Genomic DNA, 16,410 nt, shown 5'->3' with positions numbered 1-16,410 from the left:
GAAAATGAACAAAGAAAAAACAAAAGAAGAAGAAAAGATCTAACCTTCCAAGAGTTTGAGAGTAACCTCAAGAAGAGAAGACGACAAGATCCGGAATACAAAGAAAATGAACAAAGAAAAAACAAAAGAAGAAGAAAAGCTCCATCCTTCCAAGAGTTTGAGAGTAACCTCAATAAGAGAAGACGACAAGATCCGGAATACAGAGAAAATGAACAAAGAGAAAACAAAAGAAGAAGAAAAGATCTATCCTTCCAAGAGTTTGAGAGTAACCTCAATAAGAGAAGACGACAAGATCCGGAATACAAAGAAAATGAACAAAGAAAAAACAAAAGAAGAAGAAAAGATCTATCCTTCCAAGAGTTTGAGAGTAACCTCAAGAAGAGAAGACGACAAGATCCGGAATACAAAGAAAATGAACAAAGAAAAAACAAAAGAAGAAGAAAGGATCCATCCTTCCAAGAGTTTGAGAGTAACCTCAAGAAGAGTAGAAGACAAGATCCGGAATACAAAGATAATGAACAAAGAAAAAACAAAACAAGAAGAAGAGATCCGTCCTTCCAGGAGTTTGAGAGTAACCTCAATAAGAGAAGACGACAAGATCCGGAATACAAAGAAAATGAACAAAGAGAAAACAAAAGAAGAAGAAAAGATCTATCCTTCCAAGAGTTTGAGAGTAACCTCAAGAAGAGAAGACGACAAGATCCGGAATATAAAGAAATTGAAAAAAGAAACAATAGAAAGAGAAGAAGAGCTCCGTCATTCCAAGAATTTGAGAGAAACATCAACAAACAAAGGAGAAGCAATCCAGCATACAGAGAGAAAGAATCTAAAGATGACGCTTTACGTAAACAAAGCAACAGATTTCCCTCCAATACAATTGATGAACTTGTGGAGCACTTTAAAGAAGCAGTATCAGTAGCATGTGAGTATATATGCACATGCTGCAAGCAGCTATGGTTTAAACAGTCTGTTAATGATGTATTTGTTGTTAGGAATACTGATAAATCTCTTCACTCAAAGTGCATCACTGGAACATTAAGTGTTGAAGGCAAAGAATGGATTTGCCACACTTGTCAGAGTTGGATGCTAAAGAATAAACTCCCCCCACTTTCTTCAGCTAATAGAACTGGATTTCCTCATTGTCCAACAGAGCTACAACTAAACCCACTTGAAGAGAGGCTGGTTTCCCCAGTAAATACATTTTTCCAACTTCGTGAGTTGCCAAGTGGTGGACAAGTTGGAATCCGTGGGAATGTTGTTAATGTTCCTGCCAACAATATTTCAATTGTAAATTCACTGCCTCGCTCTATCAATGATTCACATACCATCCCTGTAAAACTAAAGAAACGTCTTCGGTACAAAAGTCATTACATGTTTGAAAACATCAGACCACAGAAGTGTTTTGAAGCAACAAAATACTTAGTGAAACAACCTCTGTTTAAACAATATGTTACAGACGGTTTAGATGAATTTTGGCCAACTCATGTTGCAGAAATGCATAAAACTCAATGGAAAGAGTTTCTCGAAGAGAGCACTTGTGAAGATAACATAGTACCTACTGCAGTTAATGTTTCTGCTTCCCAAACCGAGGAGAAAGAAAAAGATAGTGACTCTGATTGGAGTGAAATTGATGAAAAAGAACCTGTTGGAAGTTTGGACACTATGTTGTATCCACAAAATGTTGATGATCAACAAAACATTCTCTCTTTTGCACCCAGTGAGGGAAATATACCAATTAGTTCATTACAGGCTGATATTGAGGAATTATCATTTCCAACTATATTTTGTGGGGAACGAAGGCCAAGTAACAAAGATAGAGAAATACCTCTCAAGTACAGTGATATCTGCAAATTAGAATTACGACATTCTGATCGAAGAGCAGCAAAATCTGTAACAAACATCTTTTTCAAATGCAAGAAACTCCAAATGAAACAGATCAAAGATAAGATATGGCTTTCACTCAGGCGGGTTAAAACATCAGGCAAGTCATATACTGCAGGAGATGTCAAACAACAAGATGTTGTTGACTCCATGGTCAAATTAGATGAAGGATATAGAATTTTCAGAACTTTAAGAGGATCTCCACCATACTGGGAAACAGCCAAAAAGGATTTGTTTGCAATGATTAGACAGTTAGGATTACCAACATGGTTTATTTCTTTGTCTTCTGCTGAGTCACATTGGACTGATCTCTTAATATCTTTGGGTAAACTTGTTGACAACAAACAGTATAGTGCGGAAGATGTTTCAAGTTTCACTTGGGAAACAAAAAATAGACTTATTCGATCAGATCCTGTCACTGTCACAAGATATTTTGATCACAGAGTGAAAAAATTCTATCAAAATTTCCTTCAAGGTTCATGTGAGCCACTTGGGAAAATTTCAGAACATTTCTACAGGATAGAGTTCCAACATAGAGGATCAGCCCATCTGCACAGTCTTCTGTGGGTGAATGGGGCCCCTAAATTTGAGATAGATTCAAATTCAGACATTGAAAATTACATTGACAACATCATTGAAACAGACGGACAAAGTTTGGGTGTAAATGAGAACTTGAAAAAACTGCAATGTCACAGACACACACATACTTGTCGAAAAAAGGGTAAAGTGTGCAGGTTCAATTTCCCATTGCCTCCTATGGAGTCTACAAAGATCTTACAACCTCTGCCAGTTGAAATGGAAGACAAAGAAAAGCAGTTACATAAACAGAAATGGAAAGAAATACAAATTGAACTAAACAAACCTGAAATCCAGCAACTTACTCTTCAACTGTTTCTTGACCATTTTGGCATTTCACCTGATGATTATGAGCTTGCAATCAGAAGTTCTATTTCAGCTTCAAAGGTGTTTCTCAAACGAGAACCATGCAATGTACGTGTGAATGCGTATAACCCTGCTGTACTCCAGGCATGGCAAGCAAATACAGACATACAATTCATTACCAATGCTTATGCTTGTGCAATGTATGTTGTGAACTATGTTTCTAAAGGCCAAAGAGGCATGAGTGAACTCTTGAGACGAACATGTGATGAAGCTAGAAAAGGATCAACTGATATCAAAGATCAAGTTCGTTTGATTGGAAACAAATTTCTTAAACATGTTGAGATTAGTGCACCTGAAGCAATATATCTCTCTCTACAAATGCCACTAAAGCATTCATCATGTGGGCATGCATTTGTTAACACTTCACCTCCAGATCAGAGACCTTTTATACTCAAACCTTCAGAGCAACTTGATGCTTTGCCTGCTGATTGTGAAGACATTCAGTGCAGCAATAACATCAAGAGATACTCAGAACGGCCAAGGAAGGCCCGGGACATGTGCTTAGCAGATTTCATTGCATGGTATGATATGAAAAAAGTACAGTTCAAGAAGAAGAGAAAAGTGCATGAATTAGAACTGCCTGAAACAGACAGTGATGATAACAAAGAAGATGAACCTGATGACTCTGATCTATATCAAAATAAACAAACATGTCTTGGTGAATTGAAAATCTCAAACACAGTGATTATGAAACGAAGGAAAAAGCAAAAAGTGATACGCTATGTGAGATATGACAAAGAAAAAGATCCAGAAAATTACTACAGAGAAAATTTGATGCTCTTTTACCCTTACATCAGTGAGAGTGAAATCATTGGAAACTGCCAAACATATGAAGAAAGATACCAAATGGTAAAACAAGTAATAGAAGAAAAACAGAAAGAGTACAACCAGTATGCTGAAGAGTTAGATATGGCTGAACAAAAACTGCTTAATGACTCAAATGAAGAAAACCTTCATAATGTAGCTCCTTGCAATGAACATATTAATGAGATAAATGCAAATAAGTTTGGCAAAGATAGAAATGCTATAGAAGGTGAAGATCTCTTCACTAGCTATGATATTGCTTCTGAATTGGGTATACAATCGACTGGAACAGACATGCAAGAAGAGAGAATCAGAAATAGATTGTCTGATAGTAAATTCAGGGAAATTGTTTCTTCTCTTAATCAAAAGCAATCTGAATTCTTTAATCATGTACTAAACAAAGTGAAAACTTCAGATGAACAGTTACTCCTCTTCTTGAGTGGAGGTGCAGGAGTTGGAAAAACAAGAGTAATCAAGTCACTATACCAGGCACTTGTGAGGCATTATAACACAGAATCTGGTAGTAATCCAGATGTAATTAAGGTACTCCTCACAGCACCTACTGGTAAAGCAGCCTATTTGATCAGGGGTCAAACCCTCCATTCTGCATTTTGCATTCCTGCTAACCAAGGTTTTAGCTATAAACCTTTATCACATGACAAACGCAACACCCTCAGAACCCAACTTGGTGAATTGAAGCTTGTATTCATCGACGAAATATCTATGGTTGGAACAAAGATGTTTTGCTTCATAAACCAACGATTACAAGAAGTAATGAATGTATCAAAACCATTTGGAGGTGTCAGTATTATAGCTATTGGCGATCTTTTCCAATTGCAGCCAGTAATGGACACTTGGATTTTTAAAAATCCAACTACTACATCAAGTACAGAAGTTCTGGCACCAAATGTATGGACCAACAACTTCGAGCTGTTTGAATTAACAGACATTATGAGACAAAAAGAAGATGTAGCTTATGCAGCATTGTTGAACAGAATGAGAGAAGGCAAGCAAACCAAAGAAGACATTAAATTACTAAAAGGTAGAATAATCTCTAAAGAAGATGAGAATTACCCAGTTGATGTCACTCATTTGTTGTATCACAATGAGGCTGTTGATGCACATAACAAGCAATTACACAGTAGTGTAGCAAACCAAGCTGTCTTGGCATCTCATGACATAGTTATTGGTGATATCACAGATGAAGTCAAGCAAAAAGTTTTGTCATGTGCCAAAGCCAAAGAAATGGGGCTATCTAAAACATGCAATCTTGCTTTAGAGCTCAAAGCTGAACTAACTGTCAACATAGACACAGCAGATGGATTAGTTAATGGAGCAGCATGTGTTTCAAAATATTTCCAATATGACAAGAGTGGGAATGTGGAAATAGTATGGGTACTTTTTGAGACAGAAGAAACAGGGCTCAAACTGAGACATGAATATCCAAAACATACCAACAATGCGATTCATCAGTCCTGGACACCAATTAAACCAATAGCCAGAGAGTTTGCAATTGGGAGATACAAAGCAGTGAAAGTATCAAGAAAACAATTCCCCCTCCAATTAGCATGTGCTAAAACAATACACAGAGCTCAAGGAAGCACTCTAGATAGAGCAGTTGTCCAATTACCTGACAGAAAGGCTGTCCATCTTCATTATGTTGCTTTCAGTAGAGTGCCATCATTACAAAATTTGCATATCATTGGTCCTCTAAACCTGGCTCATATCAAAGTTTCAGATGATGTGATGACAGAAATGGAACGTTTGAGACAGTCTAAATCAATGACTCTTTGCTACAAGCCATTGTATGACTATCCAAAAGATTGTGTCAAAATAGCTTTCCACAACTGCCAGTCATTGCACCTTCATATGAAAGACATACAAAAAAACTTCAACTTACAGGTATCCGATATCAATTTATTTGTTGAAACAAAACTGTGTTCTATGGATAAAGCATATGAGTATGAAATGGATAATTTCAAGATGTCAAGAAATGACTTTAGCTCACAACGTACACACTATGGAAGTGCTGTATACCACAGGAAAGGCTTGCAATGTACAGTTGTTCCATGTAATTTCCAGTCAATTGAAATGACAGTAGTTCAGCTTCCTTCTCATAGTCCTAAGTTGCAAGTGGTTTCTATGTATTGTCGTCCTAAAGAAAATTGGAGAAAAATTCACAGAGCACTACAACACTTGGGTAATTATATTAACCCAAATGAACCACTTGTTATCATGGGAGATTTCAATATCAATATGCTTACTTCTACTCCAAACAAACAAAAGCTTGTGAATGCAATGACACAGTTATTCAAATGTACACAACTTATTTGTGAATTCACAACAAATGGATGTACAACAATTGACTTGGTATTTACAAATATTGAGGAAAACAAACTGTCAAGTGGGACATTAGAAAGCCATTACAGTTACCATAAGATGGTATATGTAGCTATCCCTTCATCCTGTGTACAACTTTCAAGTAATACATAATCTTGTATGGTAAAGAAGACTAGTTTAAAACAAAGTGTTTCTAAGTACAAACTTTTATACAGTGAGAGTGAAATAATTGGTAAATCAGATAACAGAAAAACAAAGAGTACAATAATGTTTGTTTGATTGGAAAGAAATTTATCAAGGAGAGGCATTATCTTTACCATGTGGTAGATCATGGAAGTGAAGAGAAGTTATGTATACTTGTCACAGTGTTTACCTTTTCTTTAAACCCTACACACTGTTTGTAAATGTATCAAAATGCAGGTATTATGGTATAATGATTGATAAGCGTCAATTGTTAGAAACTGACTGAAAATACTACACTGAATTGCTGATGATTTTACAAATTACAAATCAGCTATTATTGTTTTGGCTTTAATTCTATGTATCTACCATGAATCATAAGTCTACCTTGGATAGTGCTTTGTATGAAAGTCATACATGTACGTGCTTGTTTTTATAAATATCATTAAAAAGCAAGCTGTAAATATTTCACTGTCTATTTTCATATTTTTAAAATAAAATGTTTTGACATTATCTTTTTATTATCATTATTACAGAATCCAAATTCTGGTATTTCATGTTTGTACGTGTATCCATGTATATATTACAAGTATATTGAGATTTGTAACTATTATCTGATACCACCTACCCAAAAGTAAAAAAAAAAATCTCACCCCTTGAATGAATAAAATGTAGATAAGAGTCTACTGTTTTCTGAGATATGTACCAATGTTAGTAAAATGATAAATAGAGCTAGAATTATGCAATGAAATAATTGAAAGTATTTCAACAAATTTCATAATACATGCAGGCTATATGAGTTACAAGAGAGGCATTTCCTTTACCATGTGGTAGATCATGGAAGTGAAGAGAAGTTATGTATATTTGTCACAGTGTATACCTTTTCTTTAAACCCTACACACTGTTTGTAAATGTATCATTATGCAGGTAGTATGGTATGATTGATAAGCATTAATTGTTACAAACTGACTGAAAATACTACACCGAATGCATGATTTTAAAAATTACAAATCTGCTATTGTTTTGGCTTTAATTCTATGTATCTACCGTGAATCATAACTCTACCTTGGATAATGCTTTGTATGAAAGTCATACATGTACGTGCTTATTTTTCTAAATGTCATTAAAAAGCAAGCTGTAAATTATTTTCCTGACACTGTCTATTTTCATATTTTTGATAAAATGTTTTGACATTCTGTTTTTATTATTATTACAGAATCCAAATTCTGACATTTTATGTTTGTACGTGTATCCATGTATATATTACAAGTATATGAGATTTGTAACTATTATCTGATACCACCTACCTAAAAGTAAAAAAACTCTCACCCCTTGAATGAATAAAATATAGATAAGAGTCTACTGTTTTCTGAGATATACAACCAATGGTAATAAAAGGATAGAGCTAGAATTATGCAATGAAATAATTGAAAGTATTTCAACAAATTTCATAATACATGCAGGCTATATGAGTTACAAGAGAGGCATTTCCTTTACCATGTGGTAGATCATCAAAATGTAGAGAAGTTATGTTCACTTGGCACAGTGTATACTTCGTTATTCAACCCTACACACTGTTTGTAAATGCATGAAAATACAGCCTGTAGTATGGTATAATGATTGATAAGCGTCAATTGTTAGAGACTGACTCAAAATACTACAACTCTTGTTTAGATGTACAACCCTGATGTAAGCAAAAGTTTGCAAATTGTACCAGCTTGTACAAATTGCATGTACCTCAAAGAAGTTTCGATAAAAAACTGTTAAAGAGAAAAGATAACTAGACTCCCTAATACCTCAAAACAAGAATTGAAATTATGTATACCGTTTAAAAAAACAGTATTGGTCTCTAGAGAGAGAGAGAGAGACTGTTTATGATACATGCAGACCAATTGTACCAGCCTCTATTCCCTTCTGCTGAGCACCACTAATCATTTCCAGACCATACTGTATCTGCATAATTTTCTCTTGTGTTCTTATTACTTGTGCATCACATTTTAGACTAAGCTTACATACCGGGGGGGGGGGGGGGGGGGGCAGTCAAATGTATTGCTGTACACACACGTGGCCAAATTATTTCCAAACACCCCCTAAACGAGTTTTTCGCGGGCTTTATTTACACATTTTGGCCCCTAAACAAGTTGTCACCAGAATACGACCCCGGAGAAAAAGCTTGGGAAAAAAACCTACCCTAAACACGTTTAGCTAGTCTTAAAAAAAAGCTTTGGAAAAAAACATACTCTATTTTAAAATACGTTTCATCCTGCGATTGACCAGTTTTTAAAAACTACCCCTTTTTTTGAAAATCTGAGTTTTTGATACTCTTAACGAGTGCACACGTTTTTTTGGTCACGCATGTGTACAGCAATATATTTGACCAGCCCCCTAGGGCTTTCATACACCTAATCATTGTCATAATTTCATTTGTTTACTGTTTATGTATTTTATATTGTCATTTTCAATAAAATTTAAACAAAAAAGGGTTCATTTATGAACCATATGGCACCATTCATATCATCCACAACATGCAACAAAAGTCATAAGTAGGTCTAAATCTACTTTTTAAAAACTTGTCATAATCAATTACAAAAAAATAATTTCATAAAGACTGTTTGGTAAGCTAGATCCATGCCTATCATAGGTCATGTTCAAGGCTTTCTAACAATCCATGAAAGAGAAAAAAATCTTGATATTTTATGGTTATGTCAATCAATTCTTTGTTGTAGAATACTTGCTGTGGAAGATATGATATTGTGATTGGCGTCCTCTTCGTGGTGCTGGTAACATGTTGCACTCACAAACTCTTTACAGCATTACATGTAAGCATGTACTATAACCATACAGCTACTTTACATGTCTATCTGAAAATAATGAGTTAATTGTGAGTGCAAAATGGCTAAACAATCACAGTTTTTATCCATCTAATAACCATATACCCACTTTCTATAGTTAACCATGTAAGTTTTAAATGTTGGTCCACCATCAATCACACGTGTAATTTACTTTCATGATTTCACCCAAAACCTTGATAATTTCAAACAAAACATCATTATTTGGGCTTTAATACATGTAGATCATAACTTGATACATAACAACATGAACATACATTTTCATGCACATTTACAGACATGTACACAATTAGTTAAGAAATTCACACAAATGCATACTCTTTACTCGACTTGAAAATCATGCCAGATGACAGCTACATGTATAATTGAATTACTTGTATATCCAAGTTTCATAAACTATATAGTTAAGATTTCAATGTAGATACCTAAAACAAAGCCAAAGTTCACTGATCCTACATGACCTTTGACCTTGTTCATGTGACATGAAACTTGCACAGGATATTCAGCGATACTTGATTACTCTTATGTCTAAGTTTCATGAACTTCCTCCATAAAAATTCAAAGTTACAATGGAAATTAAACACATACCCCCAACATGACCAAAGTTCATTGACCCCAATGACCTCTGACCTAGGTCATATGACCTGAAACTTGCACGGGATATTCAGTGATACATGATTACTCTTATGTCTAAGTTTTATGAACTAGCTCCATAAAAATTCAAAGTTACAATGGAAATTCAACAAATACCTACCAACATGACCAAAGGTCATTGACCCTAAATGACCTTTGACCTTGGTCATGTGACCTAAAACTCAGGCAGGATATCCAGTAACACTTCACTACCCTTATGTGTAAGTTTCATGAACTAGGTCCAAACACTTTCTAAGTTATGATGACATTTGAAAAACTTAACCCTAGGTTAAGATTTCAATATTGGTTCCCCCAACATAGGCTAAGTTCATTGACCCTAAATGACCTTTGACCTTGGTCATGTGACCTAAAACTCAAGCAGGATGTTCAGTAATACTTGATTAACCTTATGTCCAAGTTTCATTAACTAGGCCCATATACTTTTTAAGTTATGATGTCATTTCAAAAACTTAACCTTAGGTTAAGATTTGATGTTGACGCCGCCGCCGCCGTCGCCGCCGCCGTCGGAAAAGCGGCGCCTATAGTCTCGCTCTGCTATGCAGGCGAGACAAAAACTAACAAAAATCCTTGATTGACAATTGGGGAAACTATTTTCCCATTTGAAAGAAAGGGGAATCAATTATCTTTCAAAGGAAGTGTAGGAGTAAGAAAATATGCATTTTGAAAAGAGTAGATTGCTTACTTTTGAATTGACTTAAAAGAAAGAGTTACCCTCCACACTGACCTTAAGATATCTCCACCGGTAAGATTCAGCAAGACTTCATAAGCTCTGAACTCTGCTTCGTTAGGACAAAACACACCCTCATCAGCTAGATCATGGTAAAACTGCTTCAAACTCTGAAGGCACTTCGTCAAGTTCTCGTTGTTGATCTTGGGATCAAAGGCCATGTGGTCTTCTTCACACAGTCGATATGAGCAGTAAATGTGAAACCTGAAATTAGATTCATATAATACTCGAGGTCAAATCATAAAAATCCTTCGTATCTTGTGAAATTTGTGAGATCAAACAGCATAATGTGTACTTATTTAAATCAAATTTTGATATTATAATTCAAAACACTTTATAGCAATAGGTCATAGAAGAATGTTCTACTATGGCATTGATCATAAATGTACATGTAAAGTCAATCCTAAGATCAGTCCCTATGGGTTGTGATATGGGATCCTAATGAAGAAACATTTCACATGACATTCTACTTTTTGAAAGCTATGTGCTACAATAAAACATGATGTTTTCACAAGAATAAATTACAAGAAAATTTATGAATATTCCTAGTTTTATACACTAGAGTTTAAAAACAGTTACACGTTGAACCTGAAATCTTGATACATCTTAAGAACCACAGCATTCACGGGTACATAGATTTCTCTTTCAATTTCATTAGATATCTTCTGTTCTTTTTAATACCTTGCACATTTCTCCATTAGACTAACAGCTGTAGTCCCACACAGCTGCTGTTGTGTAATCTCCTTGCGGATACTCCTTGTTCTGTTCCATAAGAAATCAAACCAGTCAGCCCAGCTCCTTGGATCTCTATTCATGATCTCCCTCATTAGATAATTCATGGTAAGGTCAAGAACAGCCGGAGGTCGAAGCTCAGAGGGCAATGGCTCTTCCTGTTCATCAAGGGAATAAGGTATCAAGATTGTGTTACAGCTACATATATATCAATTAGAGTAACAAATATTATCTACTACTAAGAATTTATTAACCAATAAAAAATACTAGCATTTCAAAACACAAATTTATTATTTGGAAAGCCCCCAAACAGTATATTTCTGCAAAATATGATAATATGATATGATAATCCATATTTTATTGTTCGAAATAGACATAAAATTAAATACTCTGAAAATTTGCTTTGCCCAATTAATCGTTGGCCCGGCAGCCGCTGTGCGGCGCCAGATAAAATAAAATAAACATCCTATACACATGTTTTTCCAACACATGCACACTTTGTTTTCGGTAGTGATAATACATGTAAAAAATTTCATATATTTGTAATTTCTAGTGAATGTACACAATTACTGTCACAAACTTTATCAGTTCCTTGAAATGCCTGTGTGCTGTAAAAGGCTGCAAGGCTTACGCTTGGGTAATAGCATACAATTCTTTTTGAAGCTCACAAACTGGTAGATGTTATTCCACTACTACTATACTATACATGATTCTACTTTACCTGGTCTGCAGATGATCTGCTGTATTCCTTTACCGCCCTCTCATGGCAAACATGAGGATTCTCTCCTTTCTCAATCTGTACATGAAAGATAAATGGGTAAACAGAAATACATTAAGGGTCAGACTAATCATTGCAATAAAGTCTATCACCAAAATAAAAGATTCCTTGACAATCTTACCAACCAGGGAAAAATCAATCATTGCAACCAAGCAACAAATTGTTTCCCCAACAATAAATATATATTTTTCAGTTTGAAAACTAGATGAATTCTTGACTTCTCCAGTCAAAAATTATGTCTCATCCTATGCCAGACACTAGCGTACCTACGGGGGGGGGGGGGGGGGGGGGGGGTCACAACCCAAGCAAGGGACATATCCCTGCCCCCCCCCCCCCCCCTGACGAGCTTGAAGACCTTTTTTTTTGCTTTTTTGCTTGTCAATTTTTTTTTCAGGTACGAAATCCTATATTTGTCGTTGAAGATCTTTTTTTTTGGCGGACAAATTTGCCCCCCTGTGGAAAATCCTAGGTACGCCACTGATGCCAGACCTGAAATATTATTTCATAAGATCATCATCCTCATACCAGTTCATGAACATTGTATAATTCTGATTCATCTATTGGATCTATAAGTTATTGTGATGACCCATACTATGTAACCATTGACTTTTGTTACCCCAAATCAAATCAGATCACAGCCACTCTCAAATGCACACATGACCAAAGTTGGAAGTTGATCCTTCAAACACTTCATCAGTTATAGTGAAAATAAATATCTCAAGGAATGTAATGACCTTTGTGACATATGACCTCTGACATGGATAGCCAAACAGATCATGGTCACACAAACCTATATTCATACTGGGACCAAGTATGAAATTGATCAATTATTTTTTTCGCTATATCATTGATAAAATGAAACTTTGACAGACGGACAACCAGAAAAAAGGTCTCCATTTATCACTTAGGGTAGGCAGAGGCATGAATCTCATGTATTCTCTCTACTGGGTCAACCAAACATCGCATGGTATGTATCAACAACAATAATGAAATACAAGGTAAGGAAGAAAAAATGCTAAAAAGACATAATATAGGATCTAAAAGTTCCTTTCCCTAGTACATGAAAATTACAGATGTAATACTCGATGTGAATCCAACTGTAACTATAAGAATTTAGGTCAAAGGTCACTCACCTTATCCCCATGTAATATCTCATACGGACTGAGTCTTCTCTGAACCTCTCTCATGTATCTTTCTTTCTCTGAACACATGTCTGGACATGTACCGGTCATCTTCTTGGCTGTAGCCAGGTCACTCTGTTTGGTCAATCCTATAAGAAAAAGAAAATGTTAAAAACCTGTGAACATGAAAATACCGCTGTTAGCAGGAGAGAACAAACGGTTTATTTTAGAGTACGTGTAAAGCAACATGACTGGCAATTGCCATTCAAACGTTAATAATTGGAGGTCATTTTACAGAGCTGCAAACCAAAAGGAGAACGGTCTTTTGGTGAGAAAATCATTATTTTCAAAGAAGTAACAAATGACAACACATCACACTGATACTAAAAAACCATTATTTTGTATGAAACCATCAGTATTCTCCTCATTTTTCAGTACTAAATACTGAAGATCAGTGCTAGTTGGCAGCTCTGCTTTTGTAGAGGAGATTCACCATCTTTCCATGTTAACAACCCACCATACTATACATATAAGGGTAGGAGAAACCCAGTGTAGTGGTCTATTTGCACATCCCCAATTAGACCTTGGGCTAAATCCATAAAATATGGATGTCTCTTCCCCTAGGACCATCCTGAAATAATTTGTCTCTGTTTTGTAGTTCATATGAAAAGCTGTTATGATCTCAAATAACCATGGTTTGAGCAGTTTATAAATTGAAGTAAGAAAGGAGAAAAATGGGGGTTGAAGGAACAAAAAACATTAAATATTTTGTGAAAATTTCCTCTATTTGCTTTTCATCTCCCAGGGGAATGTTTCATAAAGCTGTTTGTAAGTTAAAAGCGACTTTAAGAATGACTGGTGATTCTTTCTTGTGGTAAGTGATACCATTAAATCTTCATTGGTGATTATCTAGTGCGTAAGAAAGTTTGACCAGTCATTCTTAAAGTCACTCTTAAATTACGAACAGCTTTATGAAATGGCCCCAAGGTAAAGGTTACTCAAAGAAATGATAATAATAACTGGATTTTAAGAAGCGCATCATATAAGAGCATAAGTAGACTGACACATTGCTCCCTACGGATCATTCCTAGACACAGTGCCTCAGACAGATGACTATACATGTAGATTAAGAAAAAAAAATGACTTCATATTCATAATAAATAATAATTACAGTCACAAACTTTAAATGTTTTCAATGGAGAAACTCAAGAAATCAATATTGACATCTACAAACCCTTGTATGTTATAAGTATTCAAACCAACACCATATATGAAACTGCAAGTGCATTTGTGATCAAGGTGTGAGCATACATCCTGTTTAAGTCTTACCTTTTCTGCTCTGTTTATCTCTTTCTTCCAAAGCTTCATATCTCTCAGAGGCAGTATGGTATCCTTTAATGCTTCTTCCTGTTCAATAGAAAAGGAAATATTTCAATATATTATTGAGTGATATATCAGTACTGCCATGCAATGAATACAAAGTCAAATATCTTTCATGGCTGACTTCACAATCTTAACTCTAAAATATAAGACTGTCACAAAGTGAAATTTTGAAGTAATCACTACATCCATATGCACAGCTTAATCCCAAAATAAAAGAAACAATATTAATCTTTATCTTTACAATGCAATATAAAATCTACTGATATAAATTAGACAACAAAAAAAAGATTGCTCCATATTCAGTGCTTTGTGCTAAAAGCATGCATGGCAATTCCATGGTCAGTCGCATTGTATTTTTATGTGTCTTTTGTGTTACTTGGTGGTCAGTTTTACAATGGTCAGACCTTCTGTGAAGTTTGAAATGTGAATTTGGTGAAAAAAGTTGGTAAAATGAGTGCATATGGGGGGGGGAAGCACACCTTAAATAAAACTGGTTGCCTAGTTCACGCTAGCAAAACTTAGCATTTTGCAATAGTGGTTGCCTGACGTAAACTGTTGGAAGCTCCAGGCCTCCAGGTTACCGCTAAATTCAAGCCTTGGTTTATGTAAGAGCATTGCAAGTCATATTTTTCCCGACTGTTATGAAACATGCAAAAATCAAAGGCTGTTTACAGTACAACCCTGAAGTGGTATAGAATTTGGCATTCAGTGAAAGCGAAAGTTCTTTTTAATTTGGCTTACCTTGTTGGATGTCACATGCCAATGGTTATGTTCATATGCTGGCAATAAACACCACTGATACAACCCTACCCCTTTATTAACTATGATCATTCCTAACATGTTTTCAGAGAAATTTGACTTTAAAGCAAAAAATATCACTTGATTATCACACAACCGCAATGATCCAAGTAGAACTAAGTCTAGGTTGCACTGTGAAACTAACTTTTTAATTTGTCAATATCAAGTCCACATTTCTCAAACTATGAGTGGGGAATCCCCATGGATCTTGTAGTTAAGATTTTGAGTGCATTTACATTGGATTAAAACCAAGTTATCATCAAAATTTAAAAACTGAGTACACTGTTTGAACATGCCTATTCTGTACCAATCATTTATATTTGTATACTAACCAATGACTGATGAATGAGGAGGAGGAGGCTTTTCTCTCTTCTGTACTGGCTCAGTCTCTTTCTTTATCTCAATAGTTGACGGAGGTACATTTTCATCTAGGAAAATTGAATATTGACAAAAATAGCAATGATGTCTTTAACTGGATAAATACCTTCACTCAGAAGTGCATCAATTAAACTTCTACTTGACTGGCTTTCAAGTTTCTTTTCATTTTTTTCTAGAGATTTGAGAGAGAAATTAACCTAAGTATATGACCTAGTAAAATGGGCCAAAGCAAGCAACAGATGTAGGTATACACATTAGGAAAATGCTCTTAAAGAGGCATTTTTCTTTAAATTGATGCAGTCATATCATGACCATGAAAATTTAACAAAATCACAAAACTCACCACTCTTTCTCTTTTCTTTGCCTTTATCTTTCTGTGTCCAAAATATTGCAACTGGTCTGGTTCCATCCTTCAATGTTTTGACACGACGCTTTGCTTTCGCAGCTGATTCCTGGAAAAAATAAACACAGTCAAAAAAATTTAGAAAGTAAAACAAGGCAAAAGCGATTTTGTGTCTCCCCACTTATGAAAATAACCTGAAATATCGTGATTTGCGAGAGCACGCAACATAATTGTATCAAAACTTCATTGTAAAATGACTGGGATGGAATAACACTTGTCATAAGAGCCTTGCACGTAAACTTTAATGTTGACTTGAAAATGACCTGTGACCTTACCATTTGACCTCCGACTGCAGCATAACATGCAGGTCGCCTAAGTACATCTACCATCCAAGTTTGGTTGAAAAGTGACTTACGGTTGCAGAGTTAGGTGTCATAAGAGAGTCTTGCATGTAAACTTTATCATTGACCTGAAAATGACCTTTGACCTTACCATGTGAC

At 35.4% G+C, this 16,410-nt stretch overlaps 3 protein-coding genes across 3 annotated transcripts in view; 2 read left to right on the top strand and 1 right to left on the bottom strand.

The window, feature by feature from the left end:
* Positions 1-106: 106 nt before the first annotated feature.
* Positions 107-919, top strand: LOC135154707 (golgin subfamily A member 6-like protein 25). Its single transcript, XM_064102176.1, has one exon. The coding sequence runs from the start codon at positions 107-109 to the stop codon at positions 917-919; it is 813 nt and encodes a 270-aa protein (XP_063958246.1).
* A 575-nt stretch (positions 920-1,494) lies between these two features.
* LOC129256048 (uncharacterized) lies at positions 1,495-7,377 on the top strand. Its single transcript, XM_054894357.2, has 2 exons — positions 1,495-4,999; positions 7,364-7,377. The coding sequence occupies exons 1-2, from the start codon at positions 1,495-1,497 to the stop codon at positions 7,375-7,377; spliced, it is 3,519 nt and encodes a 1,172-aa protein (XP_054750332.2).
* A 129-nt stretch (positions 7,378-7,506) lies between these two features.
* Positions 7,507-16,410, bottom strand: part of LOC135154295 (germinal-center associated nuclear protein-like) — a 28,242-nt gene continuing 19,338 nt past the window's right edge. Inside the window, exons 5-12 of the mRNA XM_064100539.1 lie at positions 15,911-16,019; positions 15,522-15,617; positions 14,338-14,415; positions 13,021-13,157; positions 11,831-11,905; positions 11,059-11,267; positions 10,375-10,581; positions 7,507-7,516 (exon numbers count right to left, since the gene is read on the bottom strand). Coding sequence (XP_063956609.1) covers positions 7,507-7,516; positions 10,375-10,581; positions 11,059-11,267; positions 11,831-11,905; positions 13,021-13,157; positions 14,338-14,415; positions 15,522-15,617; positions 15,911-16,019 — 921 coding nt within the window. The remainder of the gene's footprint in view (positions 7,517-10,374; positions 10,582-11,058; positions 11,268-11,830; positions 11,906-13,020; positions 13,158-14,337; positions 14,416-15,521; positions 15,618-15,910; positions 16,020-16,410) is intronic.

Source organism: Lytechinus pictus, chromosome 1 (genome assembly GCF_037042905.1).
Source record: "Lytechinus pictus isolate F3 Inbred chromosome 1, Lp3.0, whole genome shotgun sequence".
In the NCBI taxonomy this organism is placed as follows: domain Eukaryota; kingdom Metazoa; phylum Echinodermata; class Echinoidea; order Temnopleuroida; family Toxopneustidae; genus Lytechinus; species Lytechinus pictus.
This window is presented reverse-complemented; position numbering and strand designations above follow the sequence as displayed.